Here is a 19,365-nt window from a genome sequence, read left to right on the forward strand (position 1 = left end):
GTTATAAAACATTAAAAAGAGCGCATAATGTAAAACAAATATTGGGTCAATTTAAATTTCGGAAGTAGAAGGAATATTTTTTTTAGAAATATACTTTTTTCTTTTCACAACTTGCCTTCTAATGTGGTAAAAAAGTGTTTTCGCTATACCCAACCGATTTCTTATAAAATGAGGCGGGCTTTAATTTTTACTGACCCTGTATAATACATCTAAAATATTTCACCTCTGACGTAGACATCCGTCACAGAGGTTGTGATCTGTCAGGTATTTCAATACGGTGAAAGTGTGCAAGTTTGTTCAAACAACGATGCTATCAAGTCAAAACCGATACCCAACAGGATGTCGAAAACAACTCAGTAAGGTCCAAATAACCAATAAATAATCATTATTATGATGTATTGCACTTATTAAACTTTAGCATCCTGTACCTTATGCATTTTGGGATCAATGAACCCTATTTCTGACTTCACATTGAGGAATCTGACTCTACCCTAAATTTTTGTCATTTAAATTCAAGAAAATAACACTCGACTACTTAAGAGAAAATTGTAAGTTCACTTCGGCCACCTAGTTAGCATAGTAGCGACGATATACTGTAATTTGTTGTGTGTGTTAATGTGCAGATCAACCTCAATTGGACTGTTCTCCAGGTCAGCAGTAACGGCAACATCATGGCATCCCTTCGGTACCTTCTTGGCGAGCGTAGACAGGTCCAAAAAGGCTGTTATATGGGCAGGAGATTTATAAAACTAAATACTCAAACCAAACGATGACTCCAACTACTGCTGTGTTGTAACTTCACTTCGTTAATGTTAAGGAAGCTTCCCGTTATATTTTTATTATGTAATATATATAATTCTTTGCTATATAGTGTTGCATTTTATTTCGACAACATCAAACATGTAGCATTTTTCAAGTAGGTCTAAATAAAAATCTCTTAATTGTTAGCAGATGGAGTGTTTCGGCGAACAATTCGACCAGTTTAGTGAGTGTGTGTTAATTATCGGTACATCGTGTACGTGTGTACGTAAATTACGATTTTCTGATGCTATTACAATCATACATGACTGTAGCATCAGAAAAGCGCATCTGTTATGACTGTAACATCACTTATTTGACTAATGGTCCTCTTGGTGACTTTACTGACAGTGGCCATCGTAATGGTTGACGTGATCTGTGTTGATAATCACAGTTGACGGATTCTAGGTTATTCACAAAGTTTCTTTACTGCCCTCATGCAATCGCCACACCTGTATAGTTCTCTCCATGTTAATCAGCAGTTAGCTGAAGGCTCTTGGCCCTCACCCTCGGACCAGTACTTGCCCCCATTGGCATTGGTTCATAACACTATTGCCATTGATTCAGAATAACGGTTGCTTTGGGTCAAATTGGAGGGGATTCTATTTTAAGTGATTTATTTTCTAGTATATAAAATTAGCTTATAGTGTTTGTTGCAGTTGTCAATTATTTTTCAACATATATATCCCCGCATGATTCCAGATTTCTTGATACTAACGAGAGTGACGGGATCTCTTTGTCTTGGTTTCGGAGCGGGATAAAACTAGTTATTATTACTTCTTTCATTTTTCTCCTACAGCCACAGGTCTAACTTCTTCAGAGATGATAAACGCTTGGACTGATCATTGTTAAAATCGGCTAGAGTGTCACGTGCAATGATTCTGATTAACAGCTGAATGATTGATTTCTTAAGAAAGTATCCCTTGTAAAGAGCTGGCAATGTTAGTCTTCGCTCGCGAATTGTCTAGGATGACATTATCTAGTTGTTGATCCCTATCCATTTAGACTTGTATTGTTGGCGCTCTAGCTTGTTCCAGTCGGATAATTGGCACATGAAATCAGCATCAAGTATCTAGGGGTACTACTGGTGGTTGGTAGTAGCTGATTGACGGTACTGAGGTATGTCCTTATACATTATCTATTACACAGAAACAAGTACAAACAAGCAGAAACAGGTCTGTCGGGAAAAGCTATAATGGCCAAAGAATGAAAGTGAAAGTAAGGAATATATTTATGTAATTATTTTACATATTAATAGGTTAAAATGGGCGTTAAACACTGGTAGATGATTATTTTCATATGTTTTAGACAATGGAGAGGTGAAGAGAAATATGCTACATATCTGTTAGAAGAAACGAGCGTCATAGAAAAATCACCACATATTATGGTGTTGTTGTCTACACAATTGTGGGACTTTTCTTACTTCCCATCCAAACAATTTTCCAAACACGCTAACGAGATAACTTTTTTTTTAACACGAGGAAAATTCTTCGGTTTTTTGTATTGATGTAGAAAGTCGTCTTCGTCTCCTTTTTCTTGCGGACACCTATTCATTTGCTAGCTAATTACTCCCAACTCCACTTTACTTCGGTTATTGGAGTGAAACCTACAGACTAATGTGGTACGCGACTAGCTAACTAACAAAAACTATCCGACTTTTTTTTTTAAATAGCAATCAATTGGGACTATACAGTAACTGAATCTACCCCAAGAGAAGAGTTAGCGATTTAGACAATTGATGAATCCACAGAACGAAATTTCTTCACACAGCTTCGAAACCAATAGAGAAAAACGCTTCGAATAGACGATTTCGTATTGAAGTATTTTTAATAATAAAACTTCTCGGATCTAGGTTTTTATAAAGTCAAAGATTCCTCAATTTAATTAGCACCGCCCTAATCAGAAAGCATGCGATCAAATGGTATTTGCAAACTTCGAAAGATTACCTTAGCCAGAATTGAGAGTCCCACACGACCTATTATTTTGGCGGTCGGGTACTGTGTGATTCGTCGAAACCTTGGGATACCTCGCAAACCTTTAACGACCCGGTACTGTCTCTGAGGCACGTATCTTTAGTGTCGAAGAGGCGTTAAAATTCTACTGTCTATAACGATTCTTATCTTTATTTGGCTTCTGCTTCGTCTTAATGTCCTTCTTGAGTAGTAATCCACTCCAGTCGTTCCTTTTCTTTGACCTTTATCAATCCGTTGATGAGGGTTGTTAGAGTCAGATTATTCACGCACTTGTTTAGCGTTTCTCTTTGTTCTTCAAATAACGGGCATTGAAAGATGCAGTGCTCTGCGGTGTCATTGACTCTACAGTTCCTGCAATCCGGGCCTGTTTACCTATATGGTGCATGTAGCTGCTGATGCTTCCGTGTGTGCTAAGCACCTGAGTTAGGTAGTGGTTCATGCGCCTATGTTTAGGCGCAGTCCATAGATTCAAGTCAGAGATAAGTCGTTTTGTCTACTGACCGTAACCCTCAAGACTTGACCAGCGATCCTGCAATTTCTGGATGGATATGCTCTCCTACCCGCCTCCGTTACTTGTGGACTAGTACGGGGAGTTGAGCGTTTCCCCAAAAGAAGGTCGATGGGACCGCTAGAACTAGTACTACCTCGTGGCTGAGCCATACTTCGGGGAAGACTTAGACGCTATAACTACCCGTCTCCGCCCTCAAACCGTCTGGATCTGAGGCAATGGCACTTTTTAGTTTTTTGCTTCCCCTCTTAGTTCCTCCCTGGTAAAAGTTACAAATATAGCGGGCAACGTTTAGCTGGAATATAACTGAGGTCTCTCGGGAAGAGAGATCCGCAATTTCCATTTTTTTCGAGGCCGTTAACTTGTACGGATTGCCGGGATTAGGGTGATTCATGATGATTGCATAACCGTCGTCCCAAATATCCCCGTCGAGTTTTTTGCAGAGCTCCATCCAAGTGGTTTTTTTTCTGTCTCCTTTCGGGGCGACTTTCTGGCGGATTTATGCTCTTGCCACAGCTCTTCAGCAGCGTCGACATCCGAGTTATTGCAGTTGGCTCGGAGCACACGTTTTCTGGCCCTTATGCAATCTCGCCTTATCTGGTTGATTCTTTCCGTCCACCAATACGGGTTCTTATTGCCGAATGCATCGTTGCGATGATCGAGAGACTGGATGAACTACAAAATTGAGCAAACCACCTTATAAGAACATTTTTTTTCACTTTAGGTAGTTTCTCACCTTGAATTCGCGTATTTACTCGACCTGAGGACTTGGCATTACCAAATCAATAAAAAAATTACGTGGCGCAAGTTAAAGCTGTATTTAAATACCATGTTTACTTAATAGAAATGTAGACGAAGCTACAACGAAGAAATTGACTTTCTCAATCCAACAAAATACATCAATCATTTTGCAGATATACGAACGTAATTTTAGCATTTACATTTTATAACGAAGTGAGAGGAAAGAGGTGTTTTGCAAGTTTTGCCGAAGGAACCAGTTCTACTTAACAGCCCTTTGTCAAAGTAGACACGTATTTCTTGGGTTATTCTTCCATATCAAAATCGTTACTAAAATCAGAGTCTTCCTCACTACTAATATTTATAATTCTGTGATGAATGGTTTTTTCACTGCTAACTATTATAGTTTTATTTCTCTGTTCTATGTGCTGTTCCCATTTTTCGTGACAAATTTGATTTAAAGCTTCTTGCCACACATTCTCTCTATTAGCATTGATGTGGCGGAGTGTAAAGTACTTATCCTTCTGATTGAATTTGTTCTTATACTACATTCTAGGTCCGCATTCAAGATTAACCTTTTTCTGTGCCTGCATTTACCGTAATAAACCCTTTTCCTTCAAAGCTTGCCTTTTTAACACTTTTAACATTTTTCACTTTAGAAAATAAGCCTGTCTCATCCAGAAAAATCATATGTTAAGTTGTTAATTCTCTTATACGCAATTCCTGAATTGACGATTATGGTATATCATCATCAGTGTCTTTTTCTTCCTGCAGGTAAGTATTCAATTCAACAAAATTTGGTACCAGCTTTGCCGAGACCTAGAAGATAGCCATGGTTTGCTCTTTATGCTGAAGGATCAGAATGGTAATTTTTTGGCTCATTTACTTTCAGCACTAATGGTTTTCCATTTAAAGCAAGTTCTGAAATGTTTGAAATCTTCACAGCAAAGCTGGCAATTGTGGACACGGAGGTGCGAAGACGCGCGAGTTTCAAAACAAACGATTCATATTGGTGCATTTGCCTCACTTCTGGGCATAACTGCATTGGTACACCTAGAAGCTGAAATACCTTTGTGTGCTTTTTTTTTAATTTTAGTTTTTGCTTACTGCCATTTTTTGTAACGTAATCGCCGTTCTTCGTGGATTAGATTTTATGTTCATCGCGACTATCTACTTTCCAACGATATAACCACGCTTAGGAAACTAATTCCGCTCCCAAATTATTACTTAATTAAAAACATTGTAAATTTCAGAGAAAAGCAAAATGGTAATTGCTGTTTTCGTGTCAATATTTTCATTAAATCCCATGGCAATTTACACGGTACAACTTTCAGAGGTGCATAACCATCTATAACAGTTTCGAGTTAGAGAAAGTCATCCGTCACCAATTCGTGTGCACCATCCAAGAACCAACTGCGAACGCAAAACTCTCGTTTTCATTCGCAAAGATACCGCTCGCAGCGAGTAGGTCTGAATAAATAATTCATTTTTATACAGTATAAGAAATATGTCAATAATTCATTTAATACTTTTTTGTGTTGGTTTTTATGTGACTGAAGGAGGGGAAGTTATTGACACTAATAATCTGCGTAAGTTTGCACTATATTTGCCCATTTCACTGTTAAGACTATATCTTTATAGCAGACACGCATATGTCCTTTTATGTTAGCGAAATGATGCCTGTTCACAATTACTTATGCATTAATTATGCAGTTTCAAAATACTGCAGGCATGCTGCGTAACGCGAGCATAATAAACCGAATTTAGTTTAATTTGCTAAAAAGTGATCGGGCTGATTTTCTGACGAAAGAGGTCTGCTTAAGTTACATAATAACATTAATAACCATGAAAGCAGGGTATACGCATAGATTTCTGTCGATACGTAATGCTGGTGCTACACCTAGTGTAATAAGTAATTAAGGGACGTAAATTTAAGTGCAAAGGTCGTAATTCAAAATCACCCCTGGCCAGGCCTTGGATCTGCCAGTCGTGCGTCTGGTTCATTTGAAAGCCATTGGGGCGATTTTAAGACCTCTACCGAGGAAATAATTTTCGTGGTCCATTTATATCAATGTAAGGAAAACACAAAAAATTAGATTTTCGGAGTTTGCAGGGATAATCGCAGGGCCGCACATTTTTCACCGGGTCCCCTCCAGGGCCCATCCCGGAGACGCACGGCTTCGAAAGTTTTGTATCACCTGATTTTCCTGTTCGAAATTAATCCGCCACAAGAATTTTTCGGTAAAAGGTTGCTCGCAGGAAAGCTGCCTGTTTTCTGGGTGGTCGTGGATTAATTTCAAACCAAATTCGTCCAAAATTGACTTCGTTTCGTTTATTATGCGACGCATACCGCTACTTCAATGATAATTAGCAGCGTGCTACACCCGTGTGAAAAAGTGCCATTTTTAAGAAAATCAATGCCAATTTGTGAATAAAAAACACCATTATCATTGACCTGATTGCTAAGAACCAATTTTCAATTCCACATCCGTAGGCAATGCCACACTCTTAGTGATATTGGTTTTTGCCGCGATTTAACATTTTAATTCGATATTGTTCGACGTTGCTGCATCATAATTGAAACACTGGGTGGCAGGCTTCTTTTGCAGATCTATCCATAGGCGGTGTTGATATGTTTGTAAGACGCTATTGACTTGAAATTTTATTAATTTGAGATATGAACAGAACATTCAGTTTGCTGTGTGTAAATTACTGATTAATTCAACTTGTACTGCAGCCGGCTGCCTGTATCGCTCAGCAATCGGCGAAGTAATTATATTCCTTGATGGCGTCTTGCTGATTAAATTCTTTAGAACAGATTTATTTAGTTCAGGTATCTCGCCTTCACTCATTTGAGATGCGATTTTGTACTATGAGGAGTTAAATGCTCCCCGGGCAATTGCGTTAAAACAATTTTCGACACAGCGCCCGCACATACAGGGTGCACCATTGAAAACTTCGCGCCCGGCTCATTTTAAACTATGATTAAAATATTTTACGTCAATTGTGTTTCCGATGGGAACATATTTCAGCGTTAAATGCAGATCTGCCAGAACAACCCCCTTCGCGGGGGTGCACTCAACTTGAGGATCCCAATATAGGTCGAGTAACACCTCATTCGAAAAAGTTTTTCATCCTGAACGTCAGCGTACTTGTTGCACTTGCGAAGAAGAAATTGATTTCTGACTTGCATTTTATGTACAATTTCAGCGCCATACGTGAAGCAATGTCACGAGGAAGATCCAAAAGTAATCGATTGCCTCATTGCGGCACTCCACCATTTGAGACCTTACTTAAGAACAGGAATAAGGGAGATTGAACTACCGTCTGTGGAACCGTTCCTCATGGACGAACTGTCACTTTCGTTGACCGGTGGGCCAAACGGTTACACAATTGCTCTTAAGGACATGAAGATATATGGAGCCAGCAATTTCTCAATGTCGAAGTTGAGGTAAGTAGATAACATCACATGAAAAGCAAATACACATTTTAAGTCGCCTTCTGATGTTCACAAGCTATTCAAAAACTATATACAAGTTGCAGTGTTTCATACGTATTGGTTCAATAAATTATAATTCTAACAAAATATTCTTGTAATCTTGCACAATAGTATATTACTGGACAAGCATAACTACTAGGTGGGCTGTTATACCCCGCACCCCAAAATAACCCATTTGGCACCTATTCCCACCCCATATTCCCCTTTATCCCCAGGTAACTACCTGGGGAAAATTAAAGAAATTTATTCCGAAATTGTTTTAAATTTCCCTAAAAAAGTTACTTTGCACAACATATGGCGAGTTGAAGGAAGACGGTTAGGTGCATCTTTTGTTATACGGATGTCTTAGGCATCCTATAGGGCGCTTTGCACCCGTTAATACGGACTTGGCGCGAAACGCCCAGTGTCCGAAGGAAGCTGTCGGCTTCCGTTTCCTAATAGGATGCCGAAATGTTCTCGGCATCCGTATGAAATTATTACTATAATGTAGGCAACTGAATGTAACGATAATATAATCATAACCGTTTGTAAATAAACGCCTTAAAATATGTCACAAAATAATTTTATTGTGGAACAAATCTACAATAAACAAATTTCACATTTCATCAGAACTACTCTGTATACTTTCACCATTTGATTCCTCACTACTCGGTGGTGTTGGTATATTAGCTATTTCGTCCCTGCAACAGCATTAAATAATTAGTGTGGACATTTTGTACAAAAAGTCAGAAGAGACTCTTTACAAGTATTATATATAAAATACTACAATCACATTGTTTTATTACCTTAAAAAAGTTTCTAATTCATTTAACGCAGCCTTATAATCATTTTGGTTTTTAAACGATAGTACTGCACATACTTCATTTCTAGATGATATTGTAATTGTACGTGTTCTTTCATCTGGTGAAAACCCATTTAGGTTTTCGGACAATATTGTACACTCTAAAGATGAATCGATACTTGAGAATATAATTTTCCTTTCCCCTTCCGTTATGTATTTACAATTTGCATTGTACCATGTGAAATTCTCCGTTCTTTCTGATATTTTTACTTTGCATGGACGGAATTCCATTTTTATTTGTTTCTGTATTTGGAAGTGCCTCCAATCTTGCATAAAAGTTTCCACTGAAAATGAAAAGATTATTTTGTCTTCAAAACGTGTTCGTTATCATTATACTAACCAGGTATACCGGTATGAAGTGAGCGTCAGGATATAAATGTCTCGATATAGGGCATTTGTTGTAAACAAACCTTTTTTTTTTTATTGCTTGGTTGGTATACAAACTGACAAACATATTTAGTACAAATCAAGTCCTTGAACAAATAACACTATATTATTTCATTGTGCCAAAAATGTCGAATTTTGTACCACAAAATGATGATTTGCGGAAAGCATTAATTTTTTGCTTTCATTTGAAGAAAAATGCTGCAGAGTCGCATCGAATGCTTGTCGAGGCATATGGTGATTATGCTTTATCAGAAGCAACATGCAAAAGATGGTTTTAACGATTCAGAAATAACAATTTTGATATGCAAAATGTAGAACGTGGCAGACCACCAAAAAAGTTTGAAGACGCCGAACTGCAATCAATATTGGATGAAGATGACACTTTAAGTCAAAAGCAAATGGCAGAAATGTTAAATGTTGCACAACAAACAATTTCTGATCGTTTAAAAGCTATGGGAAAGATCCAAAAATGTGGAAAATGGGTGCCGCATGAATTGAATGAAAGACAGATGGAGAACCGAAAAAACACCAGTGAAATTTTGCTTCAAAGGCACGAAAGAAAATCAGTTTTGCATCGAATTGTTACTGGAGATGAAAAATGGATTTATTTTCAAAATCCTAAACGGAAAAAATCATGGGTTGATCCGGGACAACCATCAACATGGACTGTAAAACCTGATCGATTCGGCAAGAAGGCAATGCTGTGTGTTTGGTGGGATCAGAAAGGTGTGGTGCACCACGAGCTTTTAAAACCTGGTGAAACCGTTAATGCTGTTCGCTACCGACAACAATTGATTAATTTAAACAAAGCGTTGATCGAAAAACGATCAGAATGGGCCAGAAGACACGGGAAGGTAATTTTGCTCCATGATAACGCACCTCCACACAAAGCAAAACCGGTTCAGGATACCATCAAAACACTTGGCTGGGAGTTGCTACCCCATCCGCCGTATTCACCAGACTTGGCTCCTTCGGACTACCATTTGTTTTCATCGATGGGACACGCATTGGCTGAGCAGCACTTCGATCTCTACGAAGAAGTAGAAAATTGGGTGTCTAATTGGTTTGATGCCAAAGAGGCACATTTCTATTGGCGTGGTATCCATAAATTGTCAGAAAGGTGGTCAAAATGTGTAGAAAACAATGGTCAATATTTTGAATAAATTTTATTTTTCTTTCCTTGTTAAAATTGGTGTTTTATTTTCACAAAATAGCGCTCATTTCATACCGGTAGACCTGGTACATCTTGAATTGAATAGATCATGAATTCAATAAAATCATTAAAAATACTTTATTCATTCTTCTAACTTTTTACATAAATTTTCAACATGGTTGCGCCATCTTATGATAAAAAGATATACTACATATATTACAGTTTCCTGCATCAATTAATAATAAGACTCTAACCAACACTACACGAGCGGTTATTTTGACATTTGACAATAGTCCTTGAATAACTTCACTTTTTGTTAACCTTTTTTGATATTTGTATTTGATATTTTTATCATTATGTCAAGGTGTAAGTATAACGATAACGAACACGTTTTGAAGACAAAATAATCTTTTCATTTTCAGTGGAAACTTTTATGCAAGATTGGAGGCACTTCCAAATACAGAAACAAATAAAAATGGAATTCCGTCCATGCAAAGTAAAAATATCAGAAAGAACGGAGAATTTCACATGGTACAATGCAAATTGTAAATACATAACGGAAGGGGAAAGGAAAATTATATTCTCAAGTATCGATTCATCTTTAGAGTGTACAATATTGTCCGAAAACCTAAATGGGTTTTCACCAGATGAAAGAACACGTACAATTACAATATCATCTAGAAATGAAGTATGTGCAGTACTATCGTTTAAAAACCAAAATGATTATAAGGCTGCGTTAAATGAATTAGAAACTTTTTTAAGGTAATAAAACAATGTGATTGTAGTATTTTATATATAATACTTGTAAAGAGTCTCTTCTGACTTTTTGTACAAAATGTCCACACTAATTATTTAATGCTGTTGCAGGGACGAAATAGCCAATTTACCGACACCACCGAGTAGTGACGAATCGAGTGGTGAAAGTATACAGAATAGTTCTGGTGAAACGTGAAATTTGTTTATTGTAGGTTTGTTCCACAATAAAATTATTTTGTGATATATTTTAAGGCACTTATTTACAAATGGTTATGATTATATTATCGTTACATTCAGTTGCCTACATTATAGTAATAATTTCATACGGATGCCGAAAACATTTCGGCATCCTATTAGGAAACGGAAGCCAGCAGCTTCCTGCGGGCACCGGGCGTTTCGCGCCAAGTCCGTATTAACAGGTGCAAAGTGTCCTATAGGATGCCGAAGGCATCCGTATAACAAAAGATGCACCTAACCGTCTTCCTTCAACTCGTCATATGTTGTGCAAATTAACTTTATTAGAGAAATTTAAAACAATTTCGGAATAAATTTCTTTAATTTTCCCCAGGTAGTTACCTGGGGATAAAGGAGAATATGGAGTGAGAATAGGTGCCAAATGGGTTATTTTGGGGTGTGGGGTATAACAGCCCACATAGTAGTAGTATATGATAAAGGCCATCATCCCCGATGGAGAAGTTTCCAGTACAGTACTTCTTTATCGAAGACAAACATTTTTGTTATAACCAAAAGAATTCTTTCAGATTGTCTGACGGTGGAAAACCTTTTGAAGCAGAAATCAAAATACCGACTTTAAAAATAAATGCCAACTACCAAAGTAGTGGAGTATTAATTATTTTGCCAGCAAGTGGAAATGGAACTTTCTTAGGGCAATTTGGTAACGATTTTATATTATTCAGTTTGAGTGAGTATTTGAATTCAGTGTGTTTTAGATGATCTTGACTGTATGCTGAGAGGAAAAGCTAGCGTTGTAGAAAAAAACGGAAAAAAATACTTGCACGTTGACGCCTTGCATGTGGACCTAATAGTTAAAAAGATGAGGATGATGGTCAAAAACATATTCAAAAATAACAGGATATTAAGTAAGTTGCAAATGAAGATGATGTGTAAGTGAGAGTAATGCGGTACTAGGTACTAGTGAATCAAGATACAGGTAAAAAGACAGTTTAGCGTTGTTGCAAACCAAATAAAAAGTTTTCAGTTTTCATGTCTGAAAGTTCTTCTAAACTGATGGCCAAATCAGCAGCTCCATACTAATTTGTAACCGAAATTTAAAAATGCATCATCTAAAGATTCAAAGGGTTTACAATGACTTCAAGGGAGAACTTAGAGATAGTTAATTCTTAAAATTTTTTTACCATTCTTTACCACCAATTCTTAAATTTTTTTAACCAAAATTTAATTTACAATTATGGCTTACCAGTATTATAGCAAATTCAATTTCGCACTTTTTCAAATCATATTTATTTCATTGAAAATCCACATAGATTTTAGTCATTTATTTTTAACTATCTACTTCTTCTATTCTAGCTGAAGCCATCAATTTATTCCTGAGGGAAAACGGCCACGAAGTCTTCAAAGTGATGCTACCTCAATTAAGAAAGAAGCTTTCAGGGTTGTTCATGAGCATATCAAATAAGCTGTTGACTTATGTTCCGTTGGATGCATTTTATGTGCCCCAAACCAAGTAATCACCTTAGGATCAAAACAAAATATTTGTAATGTAGATAATAGGTTTATAGATATAGTGATAACTAAACTCTCACATGTCGCTTCTTAGAGAGAGCGCATTTTGTCAGAGAGGAAATGACTATGTATTTACGTTGTTAAGAGCACAAAGTGATATATTGTCGCTCTATGAAGAAAGGTACATTGGTAGAGTATATTTATAAAAAAAAAAAAAAATTCTACAAAGATTCATATTTTTACAGCACACTACAATTTCTCAGATGCCTGCTTACTTCCTTTCAGTGGCAGATAATGGCGAAATATCGCCGTTCCAGAATAAGAACATAAAAGATTTTAAAGAGGATGCATTTCAAACGAATATGTCTCTCTCATCCTTTGCTAACGAGGAATTAGGGTTTGCACGAGAGAATAATCTACATCACATTACTATTAATTGTTATTAACTTGTTCTGTTGTATTTTACTTGTTCTCATTATCATTGTTATTAGCAATCAAATTAATTTTTACGTCCTTTGTAATGCTGTCTCTACTCCTTGGGAATTCATCGTTTAGGTCTGCAATAACGTAGGAAACCACGGCCCAAACTGCTGCAGCTTTATCCATATTATCCGGATTTAACACGTCCATTGTGTCTGCTGCGGTGTGATGGAACCAAAAGTACCTGAATTGGTTAAAAAGTTGTAATAATATAAGAATCGGCCAGGAAGTCTGTTTCAACCTAATATATGTAAGGAGTGTTTATACAGCTCATTTCAGTCAAAAAAATACAACATTAATATCGCATACACCGTTCAAGTATCTCCCTTCTTATTATGTATGTGAGACTTCAGAGCGTGCACAATCTTTTCTGGATTTTTTTGCATGGATTAACAAACTTGTATTTTCCACCAAATTCCAAATGTAAAAATCCAGAGTTGAGGTAAATAGTGGGCACCCTTCTGCCTCTGGAAATTTTTGAGATACGTTTTTCGGTTTAGTGGAGCGATATGGATGTCTCAATGCTTAGAAAAGCATTTTTAAGAACTTTTATTTTACACCACATTCAAAATTGCAAGAACAGGTTCTAAAGTGACTCCGTGTCTCGGACATCAAAAGAGATGATGGTCGAAGATCCTTGATGAGACCTGAACCACCGGGGCTCCCCGATTGAATCCAAACAGCCGAAGATCTCCTAGTGGGAACTCGACGGCCGCAATCTTAGATTTTAAAGGTGAACAAAACGTTGAGCTCAAAATTTTCCTACCTTGAATTGGCATTAAGTAGGCTTGCTCCAGGAATTAACGATTTAGTCCAGAATGAAATATCAGAACCAACTGAGCTGCTGGCCTTTGTTTGAGTTGCATTTATTGGTGCTAATAAACTAAGAAAAGAATTAAACACATTATTTAACGAGGGTACTTACGTCTCTAAATGTTAGCGGTATAATGCTTTTCGCTTCTCCAACTTACTTTACAATTTCTTGAATGATACAGCCCCCTTCAGTTCCAGCTGCATATTCGATTCCCAAAGGCGTAAACGTGCCCTCGTCAGATTCCATTACGAAAGTAAAGTTTTCAAGTTCGTGGAAATGAGAGGCGTTATATGCTGACCATCCAACTAAACCTGGTTCCTCTGCTGTCCACAAAACTGCTCTAAAAATCAAATACATATCTCAAATACAGATACAAAACTGTCGTGACAAAGATCATTTGTTACCTTAAGGTTCTTTTAGCCCTCAATCCGAGTCCTTTGAGTACCGCCAATGCATACCAGCTAATGAAAGCACCACCACCATCGTCCATTGCTCCAACTCCTACATCCCAGCTGTCGATATGACCGCTTACCAAAACCACTTTATTTGGGTGTGTTGATCCTAAAAATTGTAATATGAGGGATAAATTACTTTAGTTTCGGTTTAAGCTAATTTCTCGAAACGTTTCTTCCACGAAACTAATTTTAAGGGTTATTCTTCGTTTCATTACGTGCGATTTCTCTCTACTTCTTAGGTTTCTCACCTAATGATCACTCAAATTTTACCGTTCTTAATATCGTCCTGCAGAATACTCAAATTGAAATTCGACGATGCAGAAGATCTATTTTGATAATTCGACGTTTTCCAAATTTTGTTTTTTTTTGGAGCCTCTCTTGCATGGAACTTTTCATCAAGCCATTTTTGTAAATTTTTTAGTTATACTTTAGGTATTACTTACATCGAAATTAATCGTCGAAGAAGATCTCTTTGGAGTAATAAAGTTATTTATTTCTGACATTTCGACAAAGTTTCTTACCCTTAATTTCCCCAACAGAATTCCTCGACTGGCTGTCTTCATATCTGGTGTAGTTGAGATTCAATCTTAAGACGATCTTATCCCCTCTATCCTAAACATCGTTACACAATTACCGCCTCCTTTTTCTCTTGTGATCTGCAAGATATTACCTGATACCTTTGAAACGATCTGGCATCCTCTTTTGTGATACTCGCGGTAGGTATTTTCTCAACGTCATCATCATACTCTTGCCAGCCAGTGTGCAGAGTGGACATGGAGAATGGAGTAACTGATCTTACTAGAGCAGCTACAGCTCCGAGTTTAGAGGCCTCAGATGCACCTAAGCACCAAAATGATTACAAAAGCTACGGTTTTTTGATATTCATACCGTGGCTTCTATATTTAACAGATTCGCCATAACTAATCCAATTTTCGTTGAAGACCACAATTTTTCCCTTAACGTTTTTGGACACATTCTCTGATTTCAATTGATCAAACGTGTCTACAACTATAACTTCAGCCTCAATTCCTAAAACAGAAATTGTTGTAATGTCATATTTTGTTGAAGGTATTAGAATCATACCTCCTTCAGGAGTACTCACGGAATTTCCCAATCCCAGAACTGGAACATTCGCTTTGCGTGGCTCTAAAAGCTCTGCAGCTTCATAGTTTCTGCAAATGTGTAATTTATCCAGAATTCTATGGCAAATTCAACACAAACTCTTACCTTACCCAATGGGGTACTTTAACCTCCTCACCGTGCACGTTTTCTAAGTCGTATTGCTCCATGGTATGAAGCGCATAATCAATTGCGTTTTCCAAGTTTTCAGTTCCAGATACTCTAGCACCAAATTTGTCTACAAATTTTGCTAACTCCTTGTATGTTCTTCCCTAAAATCCAGAAATGAATTTAAATTGACGGCACCGTGTAATATCAACTGCTCTCACCTTATACTTGCCGTTAATGAGGCTATTAATGATAGTATTAGCAGTATCCTCATAAGATCTGATTTCGCTGACCAATTTCGCTGGCAAATTGCATTCATTGTGGACTTCGTTATTCTTGATATTTCCATTAAGAAATATGCAATTTGCCGTTAACAAGTGCAAAGTAATTGCAACTAGAACTGCCTTCATGTTAAGATTTTCAAATCGCCACCATGAAATGAAAACCCTTGTATCGAGCTAGTTTATGTCCCTCCAAAATACTGTAATGTTAAGTTTTATTCGTGTTTATTATGTAACTTTTCCGAAATAACAACTGTAATACGTTATACCCCAATTTCCGCAGCTGGAGTTGGAATAGTTCCTAAGATATTCACAGCAACAGTCTTAAACCACCTGATGCGAGGCACTCTCAACATTCGTAACAGCTCAACTACTTTTATTGTTCAGAAACAGATTAATTTTGCTTGTAACACTTCAATCGACTAGACCACTTTATCATTTCAATAGCCGAGCTGAAGTGCGTATAGTAACCGCTGTGATAACCCTCTTTACTAATAGTTATTATAAATCGCAATAATCAGTGTACAGTTTGACCATGAGTAGGCACACAGGAGGTCAGTAGGATTCATTTTGAACACAGAGAGTTTAGAAAAAAATTAGAAACCGTATTTAAGGTTTTATTGGGACAGGATGGTGTGGGAGGAGACAAATTGCACCGTCTTTTTAAGCTTCAAAATTAATAATTTCTTGTCAATACTTGTGATAACTGATTAATTAGATCCTTAAAAAAATGGTTCTGACAATGAAAACATCTGATATCAACTCGTCTTTACAAGTCGCCTTTTGAAACGAGGATTACAATAAATAATATGTGCGGAAAAATGCAATTGGTTCATACAAGCAAATAATCCATGAATGCTTCAGAACGAACTTTTATCAATTACCTGACAATGCTGTGATGAATACCAAGGATTACCATTGTTTTGTGGTTGTTGTAATAACTCACTGGCGATACCGCTATTAAATCCGGCTGTAGGTGACAGTGTGGAATTAAATAAAGTGGAAAGAAGATCAAAGGAGTTCGAAGATGAATTTACAAAAATTGAAGAAAAAACAACGAAGGCATAACAATTCTTGACAATGGCGAACGCACATTATTGCTACGTGCTAAGCTGCTAAATGTCCTTTACTAAAATATCCCTGTTTAGAGCCCTCGTTACAACCAGATAAAGGGCCACAACTTACACGATTAGCGTTAGAAGACATTCGCCTCCACAGGAAATTGCAAAGAAAAATCTCGAATTTGTTTCGCAAGAAGCTAAATTAAATTGGTATAAGCTATCAAAACCATTAGCTGAGGATATTTGCTCCACCTCTTTCCGAATTTGCTTAGAGAGCAAAAAAACTTGCCACAATGAAGCAGCAGTATTAATTAATTAAGCCCCCCGCCACATGCAGTAATTCACCTTAAAATACTGCTTTTACATGCACCTGGGCTCGAACTAAAACCGGAAGCCACTATACCACGTGCTATGTACCATACGCTTTTATGGGGCTTTATGCAGGATTAAGTTATACCTAAAATCATCTGGTAGTTACTACCTTACACACCTATTAAAAAGCCCTATTTTTAGTCAGTATTTGTATAGGGGGTTTTATTGACAGCAGGCTTATTGTCTGGTCGTATGCAAGTTTTGTTTGCTTCCAGCGAAGACCCGGGTAAAATATTGTCTGTTTTTGATGGTTTTACTGTTTACTTGTGTGTTATAATGACCCAAGGACATTCGGCTCAAGAGCTACATAAGGTAAATTGATTGTATTACTAATGTGAGATGTTTGTTATTTAAATTTTATCCGGTATCGCTAATGGATCGAAGAGAATTCTTCCAGGAAAGAAACGAATCAAGCCAAAATTGGAATTTTAAACCTAAAAGCTTACACCATCGACTAATGGCATTAGTAAAGACTTTTATGATTTCTACACTGCTAAGGAATTTTAATGCACTTTTTATGCCTTTTCGGCCTACAATGGTTCTTTGTTTGGCTTACAGTTAGTTATTTTTTCATACAACCAACTCAGACCAAATCAATTTTGCGGATTTGTTTTTTTTTTGAAGGGCCGCAACATTGATCGACTTTGATATGAAACCGGAAACCCGGGAAAATCATTTTAATGCGATTTACCCCGATTTTCATTTGCCGTGGATATTTGGAAATTAATTTCAACCCTCTGTTGACTCTGCTATCCGGTATAGAGCTACCTCTGTTCATTTAATAATTAGTTTAACATGTATTGCTAGGAGGCACGCTGTTTGTTATATAAATATAATTTCCCCTTCAAATTTGTATATACAGTTCGGAAAGTAATATCCGAGTCACACTACGTACGGTTAGCCGAAATTCGTCCGCAATGCGTTCGAAGATTGCATTTACCTTAAATCAAATACTTAATTAGAGCCTCAATACTTCCTTTATGGACTTTAACTCATATTTCACCACAACCGAATCTTATTTCTTGCTTAATACCTTCAATTATGTGCTTAATTTTATGGCTATTTATGCTGAATTTCATTCTCTCTCTAAAAAGTGTCCCAACGAGAACGCGAAATTTAAATTTGGCGCCATTTGTTCTGTCCCTAATTTTTAAAAATGGACCGATCTTCCTTTACAACAACACACGTTGTTGTAAGGTTGATATGTTATTGTAAGGAAGATCGATTAACGTGTGTGATTAAAAATTATTTTAAAAATGGTGAGAGTTTGGCAGATACCCAAATTGCGTCCAATTTTTGGTTGGGAAAATGTCCAAATGCCTCAACTTTAATGAGACCAATAAGAAAATTTGAGGTGATTACATCGATTACTGATGTGATTACTGTTTGCCAGAATATGGCCAAAAATCCAAGAACATCCATTCGGCATCGCGCTTAAGAATCGAATATTACAAGTAGCACCGTGTAGAGTATTCTCGCTAGAGATTTGCATCTTCGTGCCTATGAAAGACTCAAACTTGAATTAACAAGCAAGTAACAGCAGAATTACTTAAATATCACTGAAATTTTTTGAAAAATAAAAAATTCTTAGGAAAACGAACTCCCTTATTTTCCCTTAAGAGTTTTGTCCAATCTTAAGGAGCTTTTACAGTAGAATTACTGTTGAGGTATGGCTTAGCCTGTTGATCGATGACTTTAAGATGAGTTTAAGTAGGTGCTTGCTACACAGCGGGCAGTGTCTTACTTTTTCAAACTGTCGCTCAGGGCAACGAGCAATAAAGTTACTATAACGCCCGTCGCTCCTGGCAACGGGCTGTAAAGTAAAAATAAGATCAGTTAATTTTTAGCCGGCTTTATTCAGAGAAGGTTATAAATGTATCCTTTGTGCGTAAAATGTCGTGCGTACCAGGGGCCGAAAGGAAAATTGCGCCCTTGACCGAACAGAAACCCTCTGTTTCTTTTTCAGCTTCAACCTTCGTTCTCGGTCGTAACCTTCTTCTGCCGGAATCCTACACGTGAATGCGAAACAATTATCGGTAATCATTGCTTCTGAACCCTTGATAGTAAATATATTAAAACTCCTTTTTTTAAATACTTTAAATTCTTCAATCCCTTGCCTTCTAGGGCTCAAGGGGAAGTAACTAACTTCTTCTACATCTTCTTTAAAATTATTCACAAGACCAACTTTTGAGCGATGGTATTTCGGTATTCCGCATGGATTTCCAGTATGGATTTACTATTAGGAAAAAGTTCGGGGCGCATGTCTCCGTCGCACGTGTTCGGAGTTCTGGATAGATTCTGGAATAAGGGGAGATCGA

At 37.1% G+C, this 19,365-nt stretch overlaps 3 protein-coding genes and 1 long non-coding RNA gene across 8 annotated transcripts in view; 3 read left to right on the top strand and 1 right to left on the bottom strand.

Moving 5' to 3' along the window:
* Nucleotides 1-866, top strand: part of Atg16 (Autophagy-related 16) — a 164,232-nt gene extending 163,366 nt beyond the window's left edge. For 2 of the 3 annotated variants that reach the window (XM_066395136.1, XM_066395138.1), the window contains one exon: nt 624-866. In XM_066395136.1, coding sequence (XP_066251233.1) covers nt 624-747 — 124 coding nt within the window. In that variant the 3' untranslated portion in view covers nt 748-866. The remainder of the gene's footprint in view (nt 1-623) is intronic. The other variant, XM_066395137.1, reaches the window with a different exon arrangement.
* Nucleotides 867-5,179: 4,313 nt separating this feature from the next.
* Nucleotides 5,180-12,560, top strand: LOC136412112 (protein takeout-like). Its single transcript, XM_066395016.1, has 5 exons — nt 5,180-5,606; nt 7,228-7,468; nt 11,415-11,548; nt 11,604-11,753; nt 12,202-12,560. The coding sequence occupies exons 1-5, from the start codon at nt 5,525-5,527 to the stop codon at nt 12,360-12,362; spliced, it is 768 nt and encodes a 255-aa protein (XP_066251113.1). The 5' UTR covers nt 5,180-5,524; the 3' UTR covers nt 12,363-12,560.
* LOC136412113 (uncharacterized) lies at nt 10,229-11,200 on the top strand. Its single transcript, XR_010752390.1, has 3 exons — nt 10,229-10,263; nt 10,320-10,659; nt 10,765-11,200. It is a non-coding gene; the product is annotated as an uncharacterized lncRNA (long non-coding RNA).
* Nucleotides 12,561-12,620: 60 nt separating the features above from the next.
* Nucleotides 12,621-16,069, bottom strand: LOC136412111 (carboxypeptidase Q-like). Of its 3 annotated transcripts, XM_066395015.1 has the most exons (11): nt 15,884-16,067; nt 15,555-15,814; nt 15,334-15,497; nt 15,190-15,278; nt 14,995-15,135; nt 14,777-14,946; nt 14,628-14,718; nt 14,056-14,212; nt 13,809-13,991; nt 13,604-13,720; nt 12,627-13,021 (listed from the first exon to the last, which is right to left on the bottom strand). In XM_066395015.1, exons 2-11 carry the CDS (start codon nt 15,741-15,743, stop codon nt 12,820-12,822), a joined length of 1,503 nt encoding a protein of 500 aa, XP_066251112.1. In that variant the 5' UTR covers nt 15,744-15,814; nt 15,884-16,067; the 3' UTR covers nt 12,627-12,819. The 3 variants fall into 3 exon arrangements, with proteins under 3 accessions (XP_066251110.1, XP_066251109.1, XP_066251112.1); XM_066395013.1 differs by having other exon boundaries at nt 12,621-13,021; nt 14,995-15,278; nt 15,877-16,069; XM_066395012.1 differs by having other exon boundaries at nt 12,622-13,021; nt 14,995-15,278; nt 15,884-16,069.
* Between the last annotated feature and the right edge of the window lie 3,296 nt (nt 16,070-19,365).

The sequence above is a fragment of the Euwallacea similis genome, chromosome 11 (assembly GCF_039881205.1).
Source record: "Euwallacea similis isolate ESF13 chromosome 11, ESF131.1, whole genome shotgun sequence".
NCBI lineage: Eukaryota > Metazoa > Arthropoda > Insecta > Coleoptera > Curculionidae > Euwallacea > Euwallacea similis.